Source organism: Galeopterus variegatus, unplaced genomic scaffold, assembly GCF_000696425.1.
Source record: "Galeopterus variegatus unplaced genomic scaffold, G_variegatus-3.0.2 Scaffold8304, whole genome shotgun sequence".
In the NCBI taxonomy this organism is placed as follows: domain Eukaryota; kingdom Metazoa; phylum Chordata; class Mammalia; order Dermoptera; family Cynocephalidae; genus Galeopterus; species Galeopterus variegatus.
In genome coordinates, this window is record NW_007734415.1 from 58,735 (window position 1) to 76,085 (window position 17,351).

Consider the following 17,351-nt stretch of genomic DNA (forward strand, 5'->3'; position numbering starts at 1 on the left):
CTCTATACATAATGAATGAGCAAAAATATATAAATATCAGAGAAAAATTGCCAATGGTGATTGATGAACAGCAATAGGGGAGGATGTATAGCTGGTTCCCAGGGGCCAGGTATGGGCCATAGGGGAAGGAGAGCTGGCTGCCCAGGCCATTTAAAATGTTGCCCAACTGTAAATTAATAGAGCCACTATGGAAAACAGCATGGAGTTTCCTCAGACAGCTATAGATTAATCTATCATACAACCCAGCGATCCCACTTCTGGATATATACCCAAAAGAATGGAAATTATCATGTCAAATGGATACCTGCACTCCCATGTTTATCACAGCTCTATTTACAATAGCCAAGATATGGAACCAACCTAAATGTCCATCGACAGATGACTGGATAAGGAAAATGTGATGTATGTATGCAATGGAATGCTACTCAGCCATAAAAAAGAATGAAATTCTGCCAATCGCAGCAACATGGATGAGCTTGGAGAAAATTATGTTAAGTGAAATAAGCCAGGCACAGAGGGAAAAATACTGCATGTCCTCATTCATAAGTGGGAGCAAAGAGAGAAAGAAGGAAGGAAAGAAAGACCACAGTGATATGTTGAACTTGTAGAGGGAGAGAGCAGACCTAGGGTTGCCAGGGGTGGAAGGGAGGAAGAGAGGGGTTGGAGAAAGGCTGGGCAGGGGACACGGGGAATAATTGCAACTTGAGGTGGTGGCCATGCTGATAGTATTGATATGATCACCACATCTTGGGCACAGGGGCTGATGGTCAGCTCTGTTCCCCGTGAATATGTACGATCACTATTAATTAATTAACTAATTAATTAATTAAATGCTGTCCAAAAGGGCCCCTGGAGATGAGGGAATCCAGCCAGAGAAGCTGGTGGAGAACTTGCCAAATGTCTAGGCATTGCAAGCCATAGCATCTCACCAAAAGAAACATGTTTGCCAGTATTGAAGGACTGCTAGCAAAACCCCAAGGCAGGGATGGTGGCTTCTCCTGAAGAACACATTCGAGTTCCCCACAGAGAAAGGTCAGCTTTAAATACTTGCCAAGCCCCAAAATCTCCTAGGTCAGCTCAGAACTTTTCAGCCTCTTCTCTTTCCTCCCTCTGCAGCCTCTACCCCCAAAGCAGTTGGGTGAGCAAGGAAAGAGGAGCAGAAACTTCCAAGTAGCAAACAGAGAAGATGCTCTCCATTCCCACTGCAGACTTGCTGCCTGCAGCAGTCCCAGGTGGGAAAGAGAAGGAAATCCAATATTCAGGGAAATAGATTTTCCAATACCTGAAATAAGGTTGTTTAGGTAAGTAGAAGTGACCAGAGAACTTATTCCTTAGCATGACCCTGATAGTCAATGGCATCTGCTAGATTTCATCCCAAGAGGAAGGGAAGAACCAGCCCCATGGAGAGCATTTTAAAGGCATCAAGAGAAGAAATCGAGATGTTTTCTGACTTTATCCTTAAGTCCTGCTTGTTCAACAAGAATTACACAGAGAGATAGAAAAAGACAGGAAAAAAGGGGGGGGGACTTTGCCCCCCAAAAAAACCAGAAAGCAGGATCCTAGTAAGTTAAAACGGCTGATGCAAACCATGTTCCTGGCCTGGTACGATATACAGACACGCGGGGCCTGGAGGCACACACAGGAACCACTGAACGGCCCGATGACTTTTTTGGCCTTAATGTTTAAATTACTACCTTTTATCACTCATATTTATATCAATTCTCCCTACTCAAAACTGAAATCACCCATTAACAGTTAATACTGAAAGATTTAATCTTGCTTTGAACACCACCAGGAACTTCGGCTAGAAAAAAAAATGATATGAAGAGGTCCGAGGAGAATATTGAGTTGGAAAAGTGGGATTTCAGGGCCAAGATCAGAATATGAGAGAAAGAGACAGAGATAGAGACACAAAGAGAGATCTAAGAAGTCAGGGGATGAAGAAGCCAGCCCAGCACTGAAAATATAATAACTAATAGGTAGCACAGCAAGCATTTGTTGGGGGTTCTTCATACATCGTATGTCCCATCTTTACAACAACCCTACGAGGACAGTGGGAGGTATGATGGATGAGACCGCAGCTGCTGCACTGGAAAGCGCCTGGCATGTCATAAGCAATCAACATAAGTTATATATTATCCTAAGACAGGTGCTACTATTATATCATGTTATAGATGAGGGAATTGGACTCAGAATGATTAAGTAAATTAAGTGGGAGGGAGGTCATTTGATAAATAAAGGGTAAAAGCAGGATTTAAACTCAGGAATCTGACTCCAGGGTCCTCACCCTTGACTCCTATTCTGGGCTGGGATTTGACGCTTGCTCATGTCCCCTTCAGCTTCTCTCTCGAGACCCCGCTGCCTAAGAAGCCAGATCTGTGCTTCGCCTTAGTGGTGCTCTGCTGCCAGCCAGACCCTCAGCAAGAGGTGAGGCCAGCAGGTGGGATACTGACACTGCCAGAAGCGCGGACCTCTAGAGAGGAGGGTTTTCACCACTGAGAAGATGGTGGGGAAATTATGTCCTGTTGGAAGCTCGGTGAATAATGTACTTTCCCTCAGTGTGTACTTCTTGAGCAAGAAATAGGAGAGGGAAGAGAAGAAAGAGAGGAAGACAGTAGGGGGTAGTAGAAACCACTGCGTCTTTTGAATGACTGCCTTCCGCATATCCAGATCGGTAGCTCCGGCCCAGAGCTGAAGACTAGGTAGAGTGGGGTCTCCTGAGAACGGTGTGGGAACTGCTTCCCAACAGCTCTGGGGACATGGGGCTTATCAGCAAAATGACAGAGGAAAGAAAATGAGTAGACAGGAGTGGGCTGTGCCTAGACCAGGCTCTACCACTAATGATCCCAGTGGCAGGGGGTCCATTCTAGTCCCCCCCCCTCTCATTTAGGTTCATTTGTGTTTTCATTGGACAGTATGTGGCAATTTTTATCCTTTGTAAATACTCAATAAACTCTATATTGGGATTCTCTACCCCCCCTCCCAGTCCTTCTTCTTTTCCTCCCACAGTCCTTTCTCTGGACCAGCTCATACTCATTCACTCAATAAACACTCGTGGGACTGAAATGAACTCAAACTCTCAGGCGCACCCCACAGCACGAGGGCCAAAGCCATATTTGCAGTAACCAACCAAAGTGCTCCACTGTCCCCTGATTCAACCCTCTGAGACTCAAACCCATATTCTTCTAGCACAAACCTGTTCGCCTCTTTCCTCAGCTCCCATTAAAGGTAACATTACTGTAATGTTACCTTCTTGAAACCTGGGAGTCATCTTCAAGTCTTCTTTCTTCTTAACTTTCTACACAGAGTCAGTAACCAAGTCCCATAAAGTTGCCTCTCTGACGAAGTTTCTCTCATTAGTATCCACTCCCTACCACTAACCCTGCCTTCCTCCAGACTTGAAGTTTCCATAATTTCTTTGAAATAGGCTGATTCCACTTTCATGCCACCACCCCATCTCCCAATCCATCCCACACTTTGCTGTCAGGAATATCTTTCGACATCTTAGACATAATTATATCACAATGTTAATCACGAGTCCCACACCAACCTCCCAGTACCACCCAGATGCATCCCTACTCCAACCACAAAGACCTACTGGCCAGGCCTTGGTCGACCTTGTCAACTGACAAGGGTAAGGAGGGAACCTCTGAGAGGCAAACCCTTCTGCTCGAAATCTGGGGTTAACCCAGTTGGCCAGAAGCAGTCAGTAACATCAAATTGAATTTCTTTCTAACACACAGCATTTAACGCAGATATCAAGAGGTGGCCCATTCCCTGATTTGAAAAATAATTGCAGAACCCAAAAAATAGTGTATTTGTTTAAAGACATTGACAAAGAACTAAAATAATCATTGGGCTTGGGCCAGGAAGTGTGAGGTGGTAAAAGGTTTCAGAATCTCATGTTAGAAAAATAGGGAGGAAAGGAGAGTCAAAATAGCTGTGATCAACCCAGGACTGCTTTCCTAGAAAGGTGGAGAAGGGCAAGCTCAGAGGAGTTATAACTTCGGGAGCTGGGGGAGGAAACAGAGACTGTGAGTAAACAGTCAGCCAGCTTTTCTACTCCTAGCAACAATAAGCCTCCTATCCTTAGAGCTCAGGAGTCTTCCCTGTAGCCTCCTTTCACCAGCATGAATTTTGAGGGACCTGGGGAGGGGTAATGAATGATAGCTCAGGTCATGACTTGGGTTGAGCTGGGAGCTCTGGAGCCACACAACAATTGCCACCTGTTGATGCTGTGATGATGTCACAAGTAGAGCTTACCCCTACCCCCACCCCCAGTTTCCTCAGAGCTGGGCAGAGGAACCAGAGGGAAAATCCACCTTCCCAAGCACAGCCTTACCGTCCACCTCACCCGACTGCTTGTCAAGTTCACTACCAACACAAAGGGGTGAGTTGCATTGGGATGACGGGGAGTGGCCACTCTTTTACCTCTCCTGTCTTGAAAGTGACCTGCAGCATCCCAGGCACTGAGCAGGGTTGAGGGGGAGGGTTACACTGAGTGAAAGTTTCCTGTCATTTTTCAGTAGCAAGGACCAGAGTGTGCTTCACCTTGGAATAGAGATTCTCAACAATTTTAGAGTTCAACTTAATGATCTACCTCCCCGAAGAGCCATACTGATTTTAAAACTAAATCAGACTAAATTTTATTTTTATATTATAAAAGGAAAGCAAAGGCATGTCATTGAGATCTAACTTGAAGTATTGTCAGGAACTGAAAAGCCCTGGATATCTAGAAGTTAAACTGTCCAGAGAGAAAGATTTGGCTCAGGGCAAAACTCAACAGAAGAAAAAAGAATTACCTTTCAAAAACCATATTTTGTGGCTCTAGCATGCATATTTGCAGAGAAATTAGAATTTCCCAGTTCATCTCTTCCTCTCCTGATTTCTTTCCTCATCCCACTCACCTGGCAGAACCTGAATGGGGGTGATGGGGGGGCCAGATCTAGAGTTGTCCATGGGAACTCAGTCATAGTAGTGGTTCATTATCTTCCCTTCCCCAGCCCTCGAGTGAAGAAAGCAATTGTTCTGGGTCCCTAAGTCCACTAATATACCTCCATCTCTCTCCAGGGGGATGGGGAAGTGGCCTTACAGGAGTTCTTTAAAGTCTTTCTTGTGTCATGGGTGCCCTCGGCAGTCTGATCAAACTTATGGACTCCTAGAATAATGTTTTTACATGTATTAAATAGAACACAAGCGGTTACAAAAAGATAACAACTGTATTAAAATACAGTTCTTATGGTTCGGTGGGGAGGGGTTCCTAGGACCCCAGGTGAAGAACGAGGAGTTCTTTAAAGTCTTTCTTGTGTCATGGGTGCCCTCGGCAGCCTGATCAGACTTATGGACTCCTAGAATAATGTTTTTACATGTATTAAATAGAACACAAGCGGTTACAAAAAGATAACAACGGTATTAAAATACAGTTCTTATGGTTCGGTGGGGAGGGGTTCCTAGGACCCCAGGTGAAGAACTCCTACTAGAGTCTATGGAATGGAAACAAGTATAAGTGAAAAGAAAGCAGAGTAAGGGTGGAGAGATCAAGAAATGTTGTCACCAATCCACTACAAGGACAAGGACAGCCCTCAGATGAGAAGAGGGTCGAGAGCCTGAGCACATCCCAGGAAAGGCTTTTTTAAGAATACAGACGGGCAGGCGGTTTGAGTAGGAAGTCTGTACTAATCCTCTCCCATCTCATGTTTCTTTGCAGGGCCCGGATAATCAAGAAATAATGTCAAGTGATGATAAAAGTAAATCTAGTGACAAAAATAAACCTACTGACCCCAAGACTGAGCCCAAGAACTGCGATCCCAGATGTGAACAAAAGTGTGAGTCCAGATGCCAGCCCAGCTGTTTAAAGAAGCTGCTGCAACGCTGCTCCGAAAAGTGCCCACGGGAGAAGTGTCCAGACCCACCAAAGTGCCCACCGCCGTGCCCGAGCCCCACGTGCTGCCCCCAGCCACCTCCCCCGGTGTGCCCCCCACCCTGCCCTCCCAAGCCCTGCATCAAGCCCTGTCCTCCTAAATGCCCACCTCCCTGACCACCCTCCTGTCCATCCCGCTGTCCACCCCCAGAATGAGGCAGCATGGGTACCACTCAACCCCATGACCACTGACATCTCCACCATGTGCATCACTCTGGGGTTGAAAACTGAAACATGAACTGACAAGTAAACATGTTCCTCTGCTGTGTAGGACTTCTGGTGTTTTGGCAGGCTTGGGTTTTTCTATTGTTTTACAGCACTGAACCACCAAGAAGCAATCCCTGGAGAGTGAGGCTAGAACCCTCCACTATCAACCTTTGTGAACCGGCCTCCCCTCTGACTCCACCTGCTGCTTGGAGGGACGTGCCTTCTTCTGAAGGGTGTGCCCAGAGAACACTGGTCTCTGTTAGAGCAAAGCCTGAGAGATCCATAGATATGGCTGCAGCTGTAACGTATCTAACCTCAGGAAGCGGGAGGGAGGGGAAAGAGGAGTGGGATGTTCAGGAAAACATTGCATTCCCCTTTGCTGTTAGTCCCACTGCAGAATGCTTGAGCAGAAGGGCTCTGAGTACAGACTGCATGGGTTTAAACCTCAGCTCTGCTCCCTAACAACTTGTGACCTTAAGCAAGTTGCTTAACTTCTCTGTGCCTGTTTCCTTCTCTGTGCAAAAGGAATGATGATGCTAATAGTACTGTTGTTGCAGGGTTGTTGTGAGGCTTAAGAGGTTAAGATGCCAAGTGCCTGGTTTACTGGGACACAGCCAGTGCTCAGTGAAGGGAGTACCCTGCACCTGCACTTAATTGCTCTGTGCTTCTCTTCTTCGTTAGACTGTACATCTCCTGAGCACAATAGTCAGGCTCTAAATTACACCTGTAGGCACACAGCTAGACATTTATTTAAAAATGAGAAAAGCATTGTGGATTATACCAATTCCAATTACCTGGCTTTGATACTGAACTGTAGTTGTGTGACATCACTATTAAGAGAATCCCGGTGAAGTTTACATGAGACCTCTATTTTTGCAACTCTGTAAATCTATAATATTTCAAAATAAAAACTTGAGTTAAAAAAAATAGATACACATTTGGGAGGACCCCAATTAAGAATGAACAGGGAAAGTAGATATGTTAGTGGGATATGTGACAACTGATATGTTAGTGGGAATTATTGAGCTAAAGTAACTTAATTCACTAAAAAGGAATTTATCAGTTCATAATGCTGAGAAGGATATTGGGGCAGGCATAGAATTACAGATATAACTGTAGCAACCAGGACTGGGAGAGTGGACTGTCCCCCACCCCTTCAGGCTCCTTCATCTCCACCAGCCCACTCCTCCTTGGGATGTGTCCGATCCTCTCCTAGAACCTCCTCCATGTGGTAAGGTCCTTGGCCAGCTGCAGACTCGGCTTGTTGACAGGTTGGGCATGAGGGCGCTCCTGTTATCTGCAGGAAAGAAACCTCATGGCCTAGATGGTCATGAGCCCACCCTGTGGCCAAGCAGATGACCAGAGCTTTGCCACACAGATAAAACCAGTACTGAATTACTACAGTCCACAGCATTTAAGTGGAAATAAGTGTGTGATTCTCTGATGTCATAGTAACAGGTAATAAAAGAGGCCAAATCTGAACTGGCTCTCTATGGAATCATGGCACATAAACAGCTTTCCACCCTTCTGAGTCTAGGATATGATTCAGGACAGCAAAGTGTGCTGTGAGTTCAGATAGAACAAAATGTGTCAAAGAAAAGTCACCTGGGACTCTCCCCAGACTGAGGTTGTATAATCAGCTAGTTACAGAAGCAGGCTTTTAGAACACGTGAGCAAGACAGGCCTCTAGGAGCCACTGCCTCATTTTCCAGATGTGGAAACTTGGCCTTGGGGCCTCAAGGCCTCCTGGCAAGAATGGGAGCCTGGCACTCACACCCTAGCACCCTACAGAGAAGCACCTGCTGGATGACAGAACCTCTGGAAGTCTAGGGCACTGGGGGACTGTGGTCAACTGTTGATAACAGGTGGAAAATCCTTCCATCTCACAGGAAATCAGAAAGAAAGAAAAGGAAGGGAGGGAGAGAGGGATAGAGAAAGGAAGGGGAGAGATGGAGAGAGGGAGGAAAAGATGAGAAGAAAGGAAGGAAAGGAGGGAGGGTAGAGAGGGGCAGAGAGAGAGAGAGAGAGAGAGAGAATAGTACAATAATGTGACATCCTCTTCCATCTGTTAAAGGATCACTTTTAAATAACAAGTCCCAGAATCCCAGTATGAAAGAGTATGCCATTGTTGGTGGGAGTGTAAATGGACAAAAATCCTTTTAGAAAACAATTTGGGGAATATGGGAATGTGTATCAAAAGCACAATGTGTCTATTAAAACAAAATTTTTTAAAAAGCATAAATGAGGGCCAACCCCGTGGCTCACTCGGTAGAGTGCAGCGTTGGGAGCACAGCAGCGCTGCCGCCGTGGGTTCAGATCCTATATAGGGATGGCCGGTGTGCTCACTGGCTGAGCGTGGTGCAGGCGACACCAAGCCAAGGGTTGCGATCCCCTTACCGGTCACAAAAAAAAAAAAACGGTCACAAAAAAAAAAAAAAAAAAAAAGCATAAATGATTCAACTCTTTGGTCTAATGGTTCTACCTCATAGAAACTACGCAAAGAAAAATAATTTCAAAATGGGGGGAGGGGGAAACTATATAAATAAAAGTCATTATCATAATGTAACTTAGAAATAATTTAAATATCTAACAAGGTTTGAATAAATAAACTTGGACCTATTGATGGAGCATTATGCAGTCATTGAAATGTATTAAAGAAAAAGAAGAAAGGTCTCAATTGAACGTAGAGCATAAAAAAATTACCTTTAACCAAAAGCTGCTGTGAACAATAATGACAATGTAAATATGACAGAATAAAATTTGTGGACATTCTCATTATTTTAGGACAATGGAGTTATGGGTGACTAGTATTTTTATTTTCACTGGTTTCTGGATTTTCATTAATATGCTTTTATTTGTTTTGTAATAGGAAAATCATGAAATAATTCATAAAACAATCATGAATACTTCAGAGACCCCCACAGTCCTTTCTTTTATTCAGTACACAAAAAGAAAGGAAGGAAGGGAGACCATCTTAAGGAGCCTGCACCAAGCAGAAGGCACCTCACGTTGGGTCCCTTCCAGGTGGAAGATCTCATCCCAGGCCTCTGGGCGGCTCCTTGAGAGTATGGGTCAGGGGCCTGTGCCCTCCCAGGTGGCTCTGAGAACTCTGGGCACAGACTGGGAGGAGGCCAGCTCTGAGAACATGAAACCATCCATTGCCAATTTAGTTCTTGCTTCTCCATGCAAATGAAACCAGAGATAGACATCTATTAATGGCTACTTTCCCAGCAAAGAGCTGGATCAAAGGCAATTCCAGGGAAGATGGCTAGAACGTGATGAGGTACCACCTCCCTGCAGAATGCCATAATTACCCATAGCCCCGGCGGCGGTCACCAGGGCTCTGCCCCAAAAGGGAGAGGGTTGTATAAATAAGCAGCACTGAGAATGGCACCACAAGAACCCGTGCAGCACTTGGCTCGATGGCTCACAGATAATGAGGTAGGCAGGACCAAGCCCTCTCCTTTCATGGCAAAGCAGTTCTGAGGGTCTATTAAGATGGTCACAGAAGGAGACTCCCCACAGACCCCCTTGCATCACGTTTTCTTAAGAATCAGGCAGAGTACAACTGGCCTTTAAAAAAGGGCTTCTAAGCCATCCCAAACCAGGCTAGCTGGGGGCGACTGGCCGGCAGGTGGGCCAAAGCTATGAAAAGACTGGGCACAGAAACACAGGAATGTCTTGCTTTGAAACTGGAAGGAACCTTAGAGATCATTTTCTTGCGTCTCCCATCCCCACATGTGAGTGGCACCTGGGGAAATGGCAGGAAGTAACCAGTGACCAAACATGCCCTATTTTTCCTATCCTGCTTCCATATGACCAAAGATTCCAGCTCGGAGACACAAGCACAGGCACATTCTGGAAGGCTTTATTGATAATAAGTCATAACTGCTTCTTTGTCACAGCTGTTGAGGCTCAGCAAATAAACAGATTGGTAAATACATACAGTAAGTCATTCATCAAACACATTAAGATTCTGAGATACAGGCTGATCATAAAATGCATACCAGGATATTGTCAGTTGCACCTGTCTTCCAGGTGCATGAAACCTCAAACATCTCACCTCCAGAACTATGTGTTCTCTCCCGGACTCAAAGGAAATTCTCTCAGACTGAGGATTCACAGCTTTTTTCCCCCAGTAATTTCCTCAACATCTCTCACCTACACCACTCAAACCTCTTAACTGGCTTTCAAAGCCCACCTTCCTCCAGTCCTCACTCCAACAAAAGCCAGCCAAGGCAGTCTTACTAAAACTCAAATCTAGACATGGCACTCTCTTGCTTAATTAAAACCCTTAAGAGTCTCCCCTTTGCATAGAAAGCAGCTCAAAGGACTTAACCTGTCATATGGGAGTCTTCAGGACCTAGCCCCTGCCTCCTCCTCCATCTCCTTCTACAACTTGGCAGACCCCATAAGAGGTAACTGCTGGCGTTTTCTGGCACGCACCAGAGCATCTCTGACCTTCACGACTTTACACCTGCTTTTCTTCTTTCATTCTTCCTTCCTCCACTGAATCCTCCTCTGAATGATCCATCTAGGCAAATCTTGGGTCACCTGCTTCAAAATGCTTCCCCATCCCTCTCCCGCAGGCTGGTCAGATGCCCCTTTCCATGGTCTCAGAGCATCCATGCCTTCTTCTCCCATAACATCTATCACACCATATCCTGGTCATTTGTTTGTAATCTGACTCTCCCACTTGACAGTAAGCTCTGTGAGAAGAGACAGCCAGGCACAGGCACACATAGCAGACATTGCATGATAATAAATGAGTAGATGCTGGGTGGCTTTGGGGGCACTTGTCAAAAGAGGAAGAAGTGACTCTGAACTGAGCCCCATCCACAGTGCTCACTAACCTCGCTGCAGGGAGTCATCTCCAGAATTTGTCAGTGAAGAAAGGGCCGAGGGGCTGGATATGGTGGCCTGGGGCTGAGAGAAAGGCAGCCTGGCCTCCCCAGGGTCCTTCCCTTGGCCACTCTCCCCTTAGGCCACATGATGCAGATCCTGCCAGCCCTCATCTTCACCTCACCGGGGAGATGCAGCCTGCCTTGGAGCAGGTTTCTCACCTTGGAAGGCAGCACAGTAAAGGGAAAGGGCTTGACATCACATGACATGGATTCAAAGTTATCTCAGCACTAACCAGCTGTGTGGCCCAAGTAAGCTGTTGAACCTCAGGGGGAAAGGAGGGTCACGGTTTCTTCACCTGAAGAATGAAAAGAAAATTCCCACCAAGGGATGAGGGTGGGGTATGAAGTGAGAGGACTTATGCCAAGCCTGGCACTTAGAAAGCCAAGATGCCAGTAACACTCGACTACCTATCATAACCTGTCACCTACTGCATTGAGAACTTCTGGCCATCTGCTGTGTGAAGCAGCAGGTTTGAGGGAGAAAAGGGGAATTCCAGGAGACAACGAGAACTATCTCTGAAGGTGAATAGAGTTAGGGAACCATCCTCTTCACCCCGTTCCCAAGTTGGGCCCACAGTAAGAGCCAAGAGGAGACTTTTGCATCATAGAGTATCATAGTGATGCGGCATTTAAAACACCCTTGTGTCTGGGTGAGGAAACTAAGGTCCACAGAGGGAAACAACTTAGCGAAAGTCACACTGAGGTGGTCATTAGAGTGTCTAGAATTTTTAACCCCAATTTAGGCCAAGATAAGCCAGGAACCAGACTCAAAAGTGGAAAGGCTGAAGACCAACAGCAAACCTAAACCATTTGAGAACATCATTTCTCCCTACTGTCTGTGTTAGTGGCTTTTAACCTGGGGCCCCTGAACCCCCGAAGGTGAAAGCGTGTGCATATGTGTATTTCCTCATGACCCTAAATCTGTTAAGAACCCCTGGCTGGTCTGCATCTTTGTTGCTTTCCTGAAGCTTATAAAAAATCCCCAATATAATGGTCTCCTAAATGTTTCCACATGGATCATCATCCAGACCAGACACAAGCTCCCCACGTGACATTGAACAAGGCCTTTAGCACTTTTGCACCTCAGTTTCCTTGTCTTAAAAAAAAAAAATTCAATCAGCACATAGTTCCGTGCTACTGTTTAAAGCACATGCTGGGGCCAAAACAAGGTGGTGGAATCAGGTAGCCTCTCATGTCCCTTTTGGCCCCAATGTCCTGTGACCCACAGCTCCTCCCACACCTCTGATTCAGACTCCCTGTGTGGGTGACACAGGACAAGGGAAGGGAGAGGAATGGTGGACTCTCCCCTAGGAATTCACAAGCTCAGTGAGCTCCCCAGAGGCACCTGCTCCCCAGGAAACGGGATGAGCCGCATTCTGCACCACTCAGCTTTATCAGAGCCATTGCCCTGTAATATGCAGATGAATGAATCAGAGGAGTCTGAGAACTTTTACGATCTGAACAAAGGAGATAGTTATTTGATGGGAATGAAAAAAAAAGCAATGTCCTGCACATACCTGAGTCTCTTCTGCTGACCCTGTCTAATTATGCCCTGACTCCCAATAATGACAGCTCCAGAAGTCTAAAATCTTAAATCTCAGGTGGCATTAAATCAGATTAGCCTCAATCTTGCTGGAGGGCTAGGGATGGTCAGAGAAACTAGTCACCTTATCTTAAGATTTTGGGTGGGACAGTCTTCTTAAAGCTGTCCAAGCCACAGCCCAGATATTGGGTCACGAAGGTTGATTTTTGAGGGCTCAGACCCGAAATATTCCCACTCTGCACCTAGGAAAAGACAGATGACCTAAGGTAATTCAGCCACTGTCACATGCAGAGGGCAGAAGACTGGGTCTTCCTATGGGTATATTATAATCTAATCAGGAGGAAAAGCCCACCCACACACATCTGTGTCCACTCACAAAATCACATAGATACCCAGGCTAATCATTCATGATCACATTTATAGTATCACAGAATGTCAGAGATAGAATGGACCTGACTGAAAGTCTAACTTTCCTATTTTAAAGATGATGAAACTGAGGCCAAAGAAGGTCAGGGACTTGCCTGAGGTCACACATCTTGGTAGGGACACAGCCAGGTATCCTGGACCTCTGTGCAGTACATTGTCTATGCATCACAGTGAGTAGAAAAGTACAAGTCAATGACCAAGCGTTGAGGGGACAGAGAACAAGAATGACGGGAGGGAATCAAGGAAGGCTTCATGCAGGAGGTGAGTCCTGAATCAATTCAGACTGTGCTAACATTCTGTAAGTAGCTTGATGGTCCTAAGTGTTGGTACATATGTTCTCTAATTTATTCCTCACAAGAAATCTGTGCAATAGTATTTTCCCTTCTCAACAAGAGTAAATTGAGGCTCCAGGGAACTAATTCACTTACCCAATATTGCACAGTCTCTATGTAGTAGTCAACCCTAGGTTAAGGAGATCCTGAGTTCAGTTCTTTTTCCATGCATCTTAGTGTCTCTTTTACCAAAATCTAGTCTTTGACTGAAGGTGCTGACATGACGAGTAAGAATATACTTACATGAGGGAATGCTAAAATGAGATTTCATTTCTTCGTCTGAGACATCCCTCCTCCAGAGTTCCCAGGAGCTTCAGACATTGGGAAGGTGTCTTCTAACACTGCTATCACAAGTTACCACAAACTTAGTGGCTTAAAACAACAAAAAATCCATTAAAAGATCTGGAGGTCAGAAGTCTGACACAGTCTCACTGCACTAAAATCAAAGTGCCAGCAAGGCCGCATTTCTTTCTGGAGGCTCTATGGAAGAATCTGTTTCCTTGCCTTTTCCAGCTTCTAGAAGCTGCCTGCATTCCTGGGTCACGGACTCCTGTCTTCAAAGCCAGCAATGGTCAGTCAAGTCTTTCTCACATCACATCAGTCTGACACTGACTCCTTTCCTCCCTTTTCCACTTTTAAGGACCCTTGTGATTATGTGGGTTCCACCCGGATAATCCAGGATAATCTCCCTATTTTGAGGTCATCTGATTAACAACTTTGATTCCATCTGCCACCTACTTTCCTTACTTTCCTTTTGCACAATAACCTAACATATTCACCAGTTCTAGAGATTAGGTTATGGCCATCTTTGGGAGGCCATTATTCTGTCTACCACAGAAGGACTTTAAGGTCAATTTCAAGAATGTTCCACTGTCATGAATCAACTGAATGATAGCCAAGGAGTCCTTTGAGAAGAGTCGAACTCTGGGCTCTGCCTAACTGGGTTCATCCCCCTCCACAAGAACATGATCTGGTCTCTCCATCGTTCTGCATATTCCTATTTAGTCTCCTTGTCCTCGGGCTCAACCAAAGCCACAGAAAAGTGTGCAGCATCAGCTAGGTCATCTCACACATCTTGTTGCAGGAAACTTCTGGAAGTCTCAACTGAGCAAGCCTCCTCCCCCAATCTCTCACCCACCCCTTTGCTAAGTCAGTCTCAGTCTCTCCTTTTGTCTCACTTTGACCTCTGAACTTCATCAGCCTCCTTCGAGGCTGCCTGGAATGCCCTTGCCCACCCTCCTTGCCTGAGCAATTCCTACTGTCCAGTGAGACATAGCACAGATACCTCCTCCCCCAGAATCCTTCCATGATTTTCCACCCAAGAGCAATGAAGGGCCTTTGCTGGAGTGTGGGGGCTTACCTCTTCCCATCTTCTCCATGAAACTGTGAGCCTCTTAAAAGCAGGGCCATGAATGACTGAAAGAATGAATGAATAAACTCAGTGATGGAGAAAATCCCTTGCCCCCTAGGACACAGGAGAGATGCTCTGTCTCGTAAACAACATTCCACAGAAAAGATGAAAGAGACAAAGAGGGAGTGGAGAAATGGAGGCAGGAGCCCAAAAAAAAAAAAAGGAAAAAAAGAAGAAAAAGGAGGAGGAAAGCCTCACATCTTACACCTGATCACCCAGGTCCCGGATTCCCCAAATAACCTTGTCTCTTCAGATACACCCAATGGAAAATAAATGATTATTGACAGAGCGAATGCATTAATGGAGGAACGGAGAGGGTGGATGTGGGAGGCAGCTGGGAGTAGAGGAAGATCTCATTTAATTGAAAATGGCAAAAAATTCATTATGAAAGAAGCCTCTAGTAGGAAAAACTGGGTGTGTTTGCTTTGAAAGTCACTCTGTCCAGGAGGCTGTAGGCCCTTTGTTTGCTTGGGACCACGGGATCTTCAGATACACCCATAGGTATTCCAAATGCCTCCCCACTGGGCCACCTGTCTCCTACCAGAAACCAAGGGGCCCGTGATGGTGGCCACCAGTTTTAAAGGCCGAAAATGCCACCTGGTATCCCCCAACTCATATTTTAAAAACTTTTCAGGTACCAAGCATCCAAAACCTACATAAACATCTGAAGGCATTTCTAATTTTGGCCAAATACCTCTCTTAGGAAATGGCCTAAACCTATCTCTTCAAGGTAAGGGCTTGACTTGAACGTCAAGTTGGGAAGGGGAGGAACGTCATCACTTTTAAAGTCCCTAGAATTTGGTCAACTTTAGCGAGCAGACACAATATCAATACTTTACGGACTAGGGGCTTTTTCATAATGAATCTTTTCCCATTTTCAATCAAATGAGATCTTCCTCTACTCCCAGCTGCTTCCCACATCCACCGTTTCCATTCCTCCTTAATGCGTTCACTCTATCAATAACCATTTACATTCCGTCATCTCCCACCTACTGTACCTATGGCATAGCCCCTACCCTCCAGGAATTCACAACCCAGGGGAATAATTAGACTGTGTACATATACAACTGGTATTCCTAATAGCAATAGTAAATGTCCTATAAATAGCACAAACAATAGATGCTGTGGGACTTCAAAAGAGATGAATTCGTTTCCAGTATAGATTAGCCAGGAAAGGCTCTTGGAAGATGGGAGCCTTGAGAGGAGCTTTGAGGAATACTTAGGATTTCAACAGGCACAGAGAGGGAGGGCACGCCAGGTAAAAGTGACAGCCCAGGTAAAACTTGGAGGTAGAAAAAACTGGGTGTGTTTGCTTTGAAACTTTTCCTTTCATCCCCTGGTTTTTATTGTCCTGACTTCTAAGAAAAGGTTTTCCAGAAGGCAAGGAGACAGGCTAACTTTGTCCCAACCTGTTTTCCTGGTCACTCTGTGACTCCACTTTCAGAAGGGAGTCATAAATCAAGGTTGAGAAGAGGAAGTTTGCCTGCCTTTCCCCCTTCTCTCTTCCCCTCCACCCACTTCACAATCCAAGAGAAACAAATGACTCCAATTTCTCTCAAGATCTCCATGCAAGAAAACCACTCTCTCAAGGAGGCTGTAGGCCCTTTGCTTGACTGGGACCACAAGACAAGCCATTTTCCTTGGGTCTGGAAGTGCGACTTCTAGGCTTGATGAAGAGGCATCCAGTGCAAATCTCTGAAACAGGCCATGCAAGCCCTTGACCCAGACAAACCCAGGCCTTTAGTGAGGACGAGATGAACAAGGTGGATCTTATCTCTCACCACATTCCTGAACCAGTTTGGGCAGACAAGGATTCCCAACCCTGGTTTAACAGACTGAGATAACGTTTTATGAACATTCTTTTCCTGTTGCCTCTGATGAGAGAGATCTGAGAGGAGCCCCTCCCTGCAGAGGTCTGGTGAGGACCCAGAGGCCAAAATGCAGTCTGATTAACAGGCATCCCAAGCAGTGACTCAAACCATCGGCAATTTCAGAGGAAGCTCGTTGTGGTGACTCCACAGTTAGGACCTGCCCACGTGGTCAGTCAGTCCTGCAAGGGGCTGGACCAAGCACTATATAAAAGTCCCTCACTGGGCTCTGCAGTCCATGTCCTTTGTTGAGTCTTTTTGAAGATCAGGTAAGTGGGGGCATCTATGCCCTGTCTCTCTCTTCTGCTCTGTCTTTGGGAGGCTACTGTTCTGTTCTTCTCCTGGACTGTACTTTCTACTGATTTTTAAAGTGGTTTACCATTTCTTGGGCCTCTCAAACCGTTCTGTGTTTTCTATCTAGTCTCTTGCACCTGATTTTCAAAAGGATTAGTCAAATAGAAGAGAAGGAAAAGATTTGTGGTAGGACTGGGGTTCAGGGCTAGGGATATCCAGACAAAAGCCATGAGACTATTCCCAGGAGACAGGTGTCAGAGGGAGCTGAAGTAGGGATGAAAAAAGAAAGGGATAAGGGCTGACCTTTGCTCACTTGGGAGAGTGTGGTGCTGATAACACCAAGGCCACGGGTTCGGATCCCTATACAGGGATGGCCGGTTAGCTCACTTGGGAGAGTGTGGTGCTGACAACACCAAGTCAAGGGTTAAGATCCCCTTACTGGTCAT

At 45.7% G+C, this 17,351-nt stretch overlaps 1 protein-coding gene across 1 annotated transcript; it reads left to right on the forward strand.

The window, feature by feature from the left end:
• The first annotated feature begins 5,728 nt into the window (after positions 1-5,728).
• Positions 5,729-6,076, forward strand: LELP1 (late cornified envelope-like proline-rich 1). Its single transcript, XM_008592769.1, is given in 1 exon segment — positions 5,729-6,076. A coding segment is annotated over 1 exon segment (348 nt).
• Positions 6,077-17,351: the final 11,275 nt, after the last annotated feature.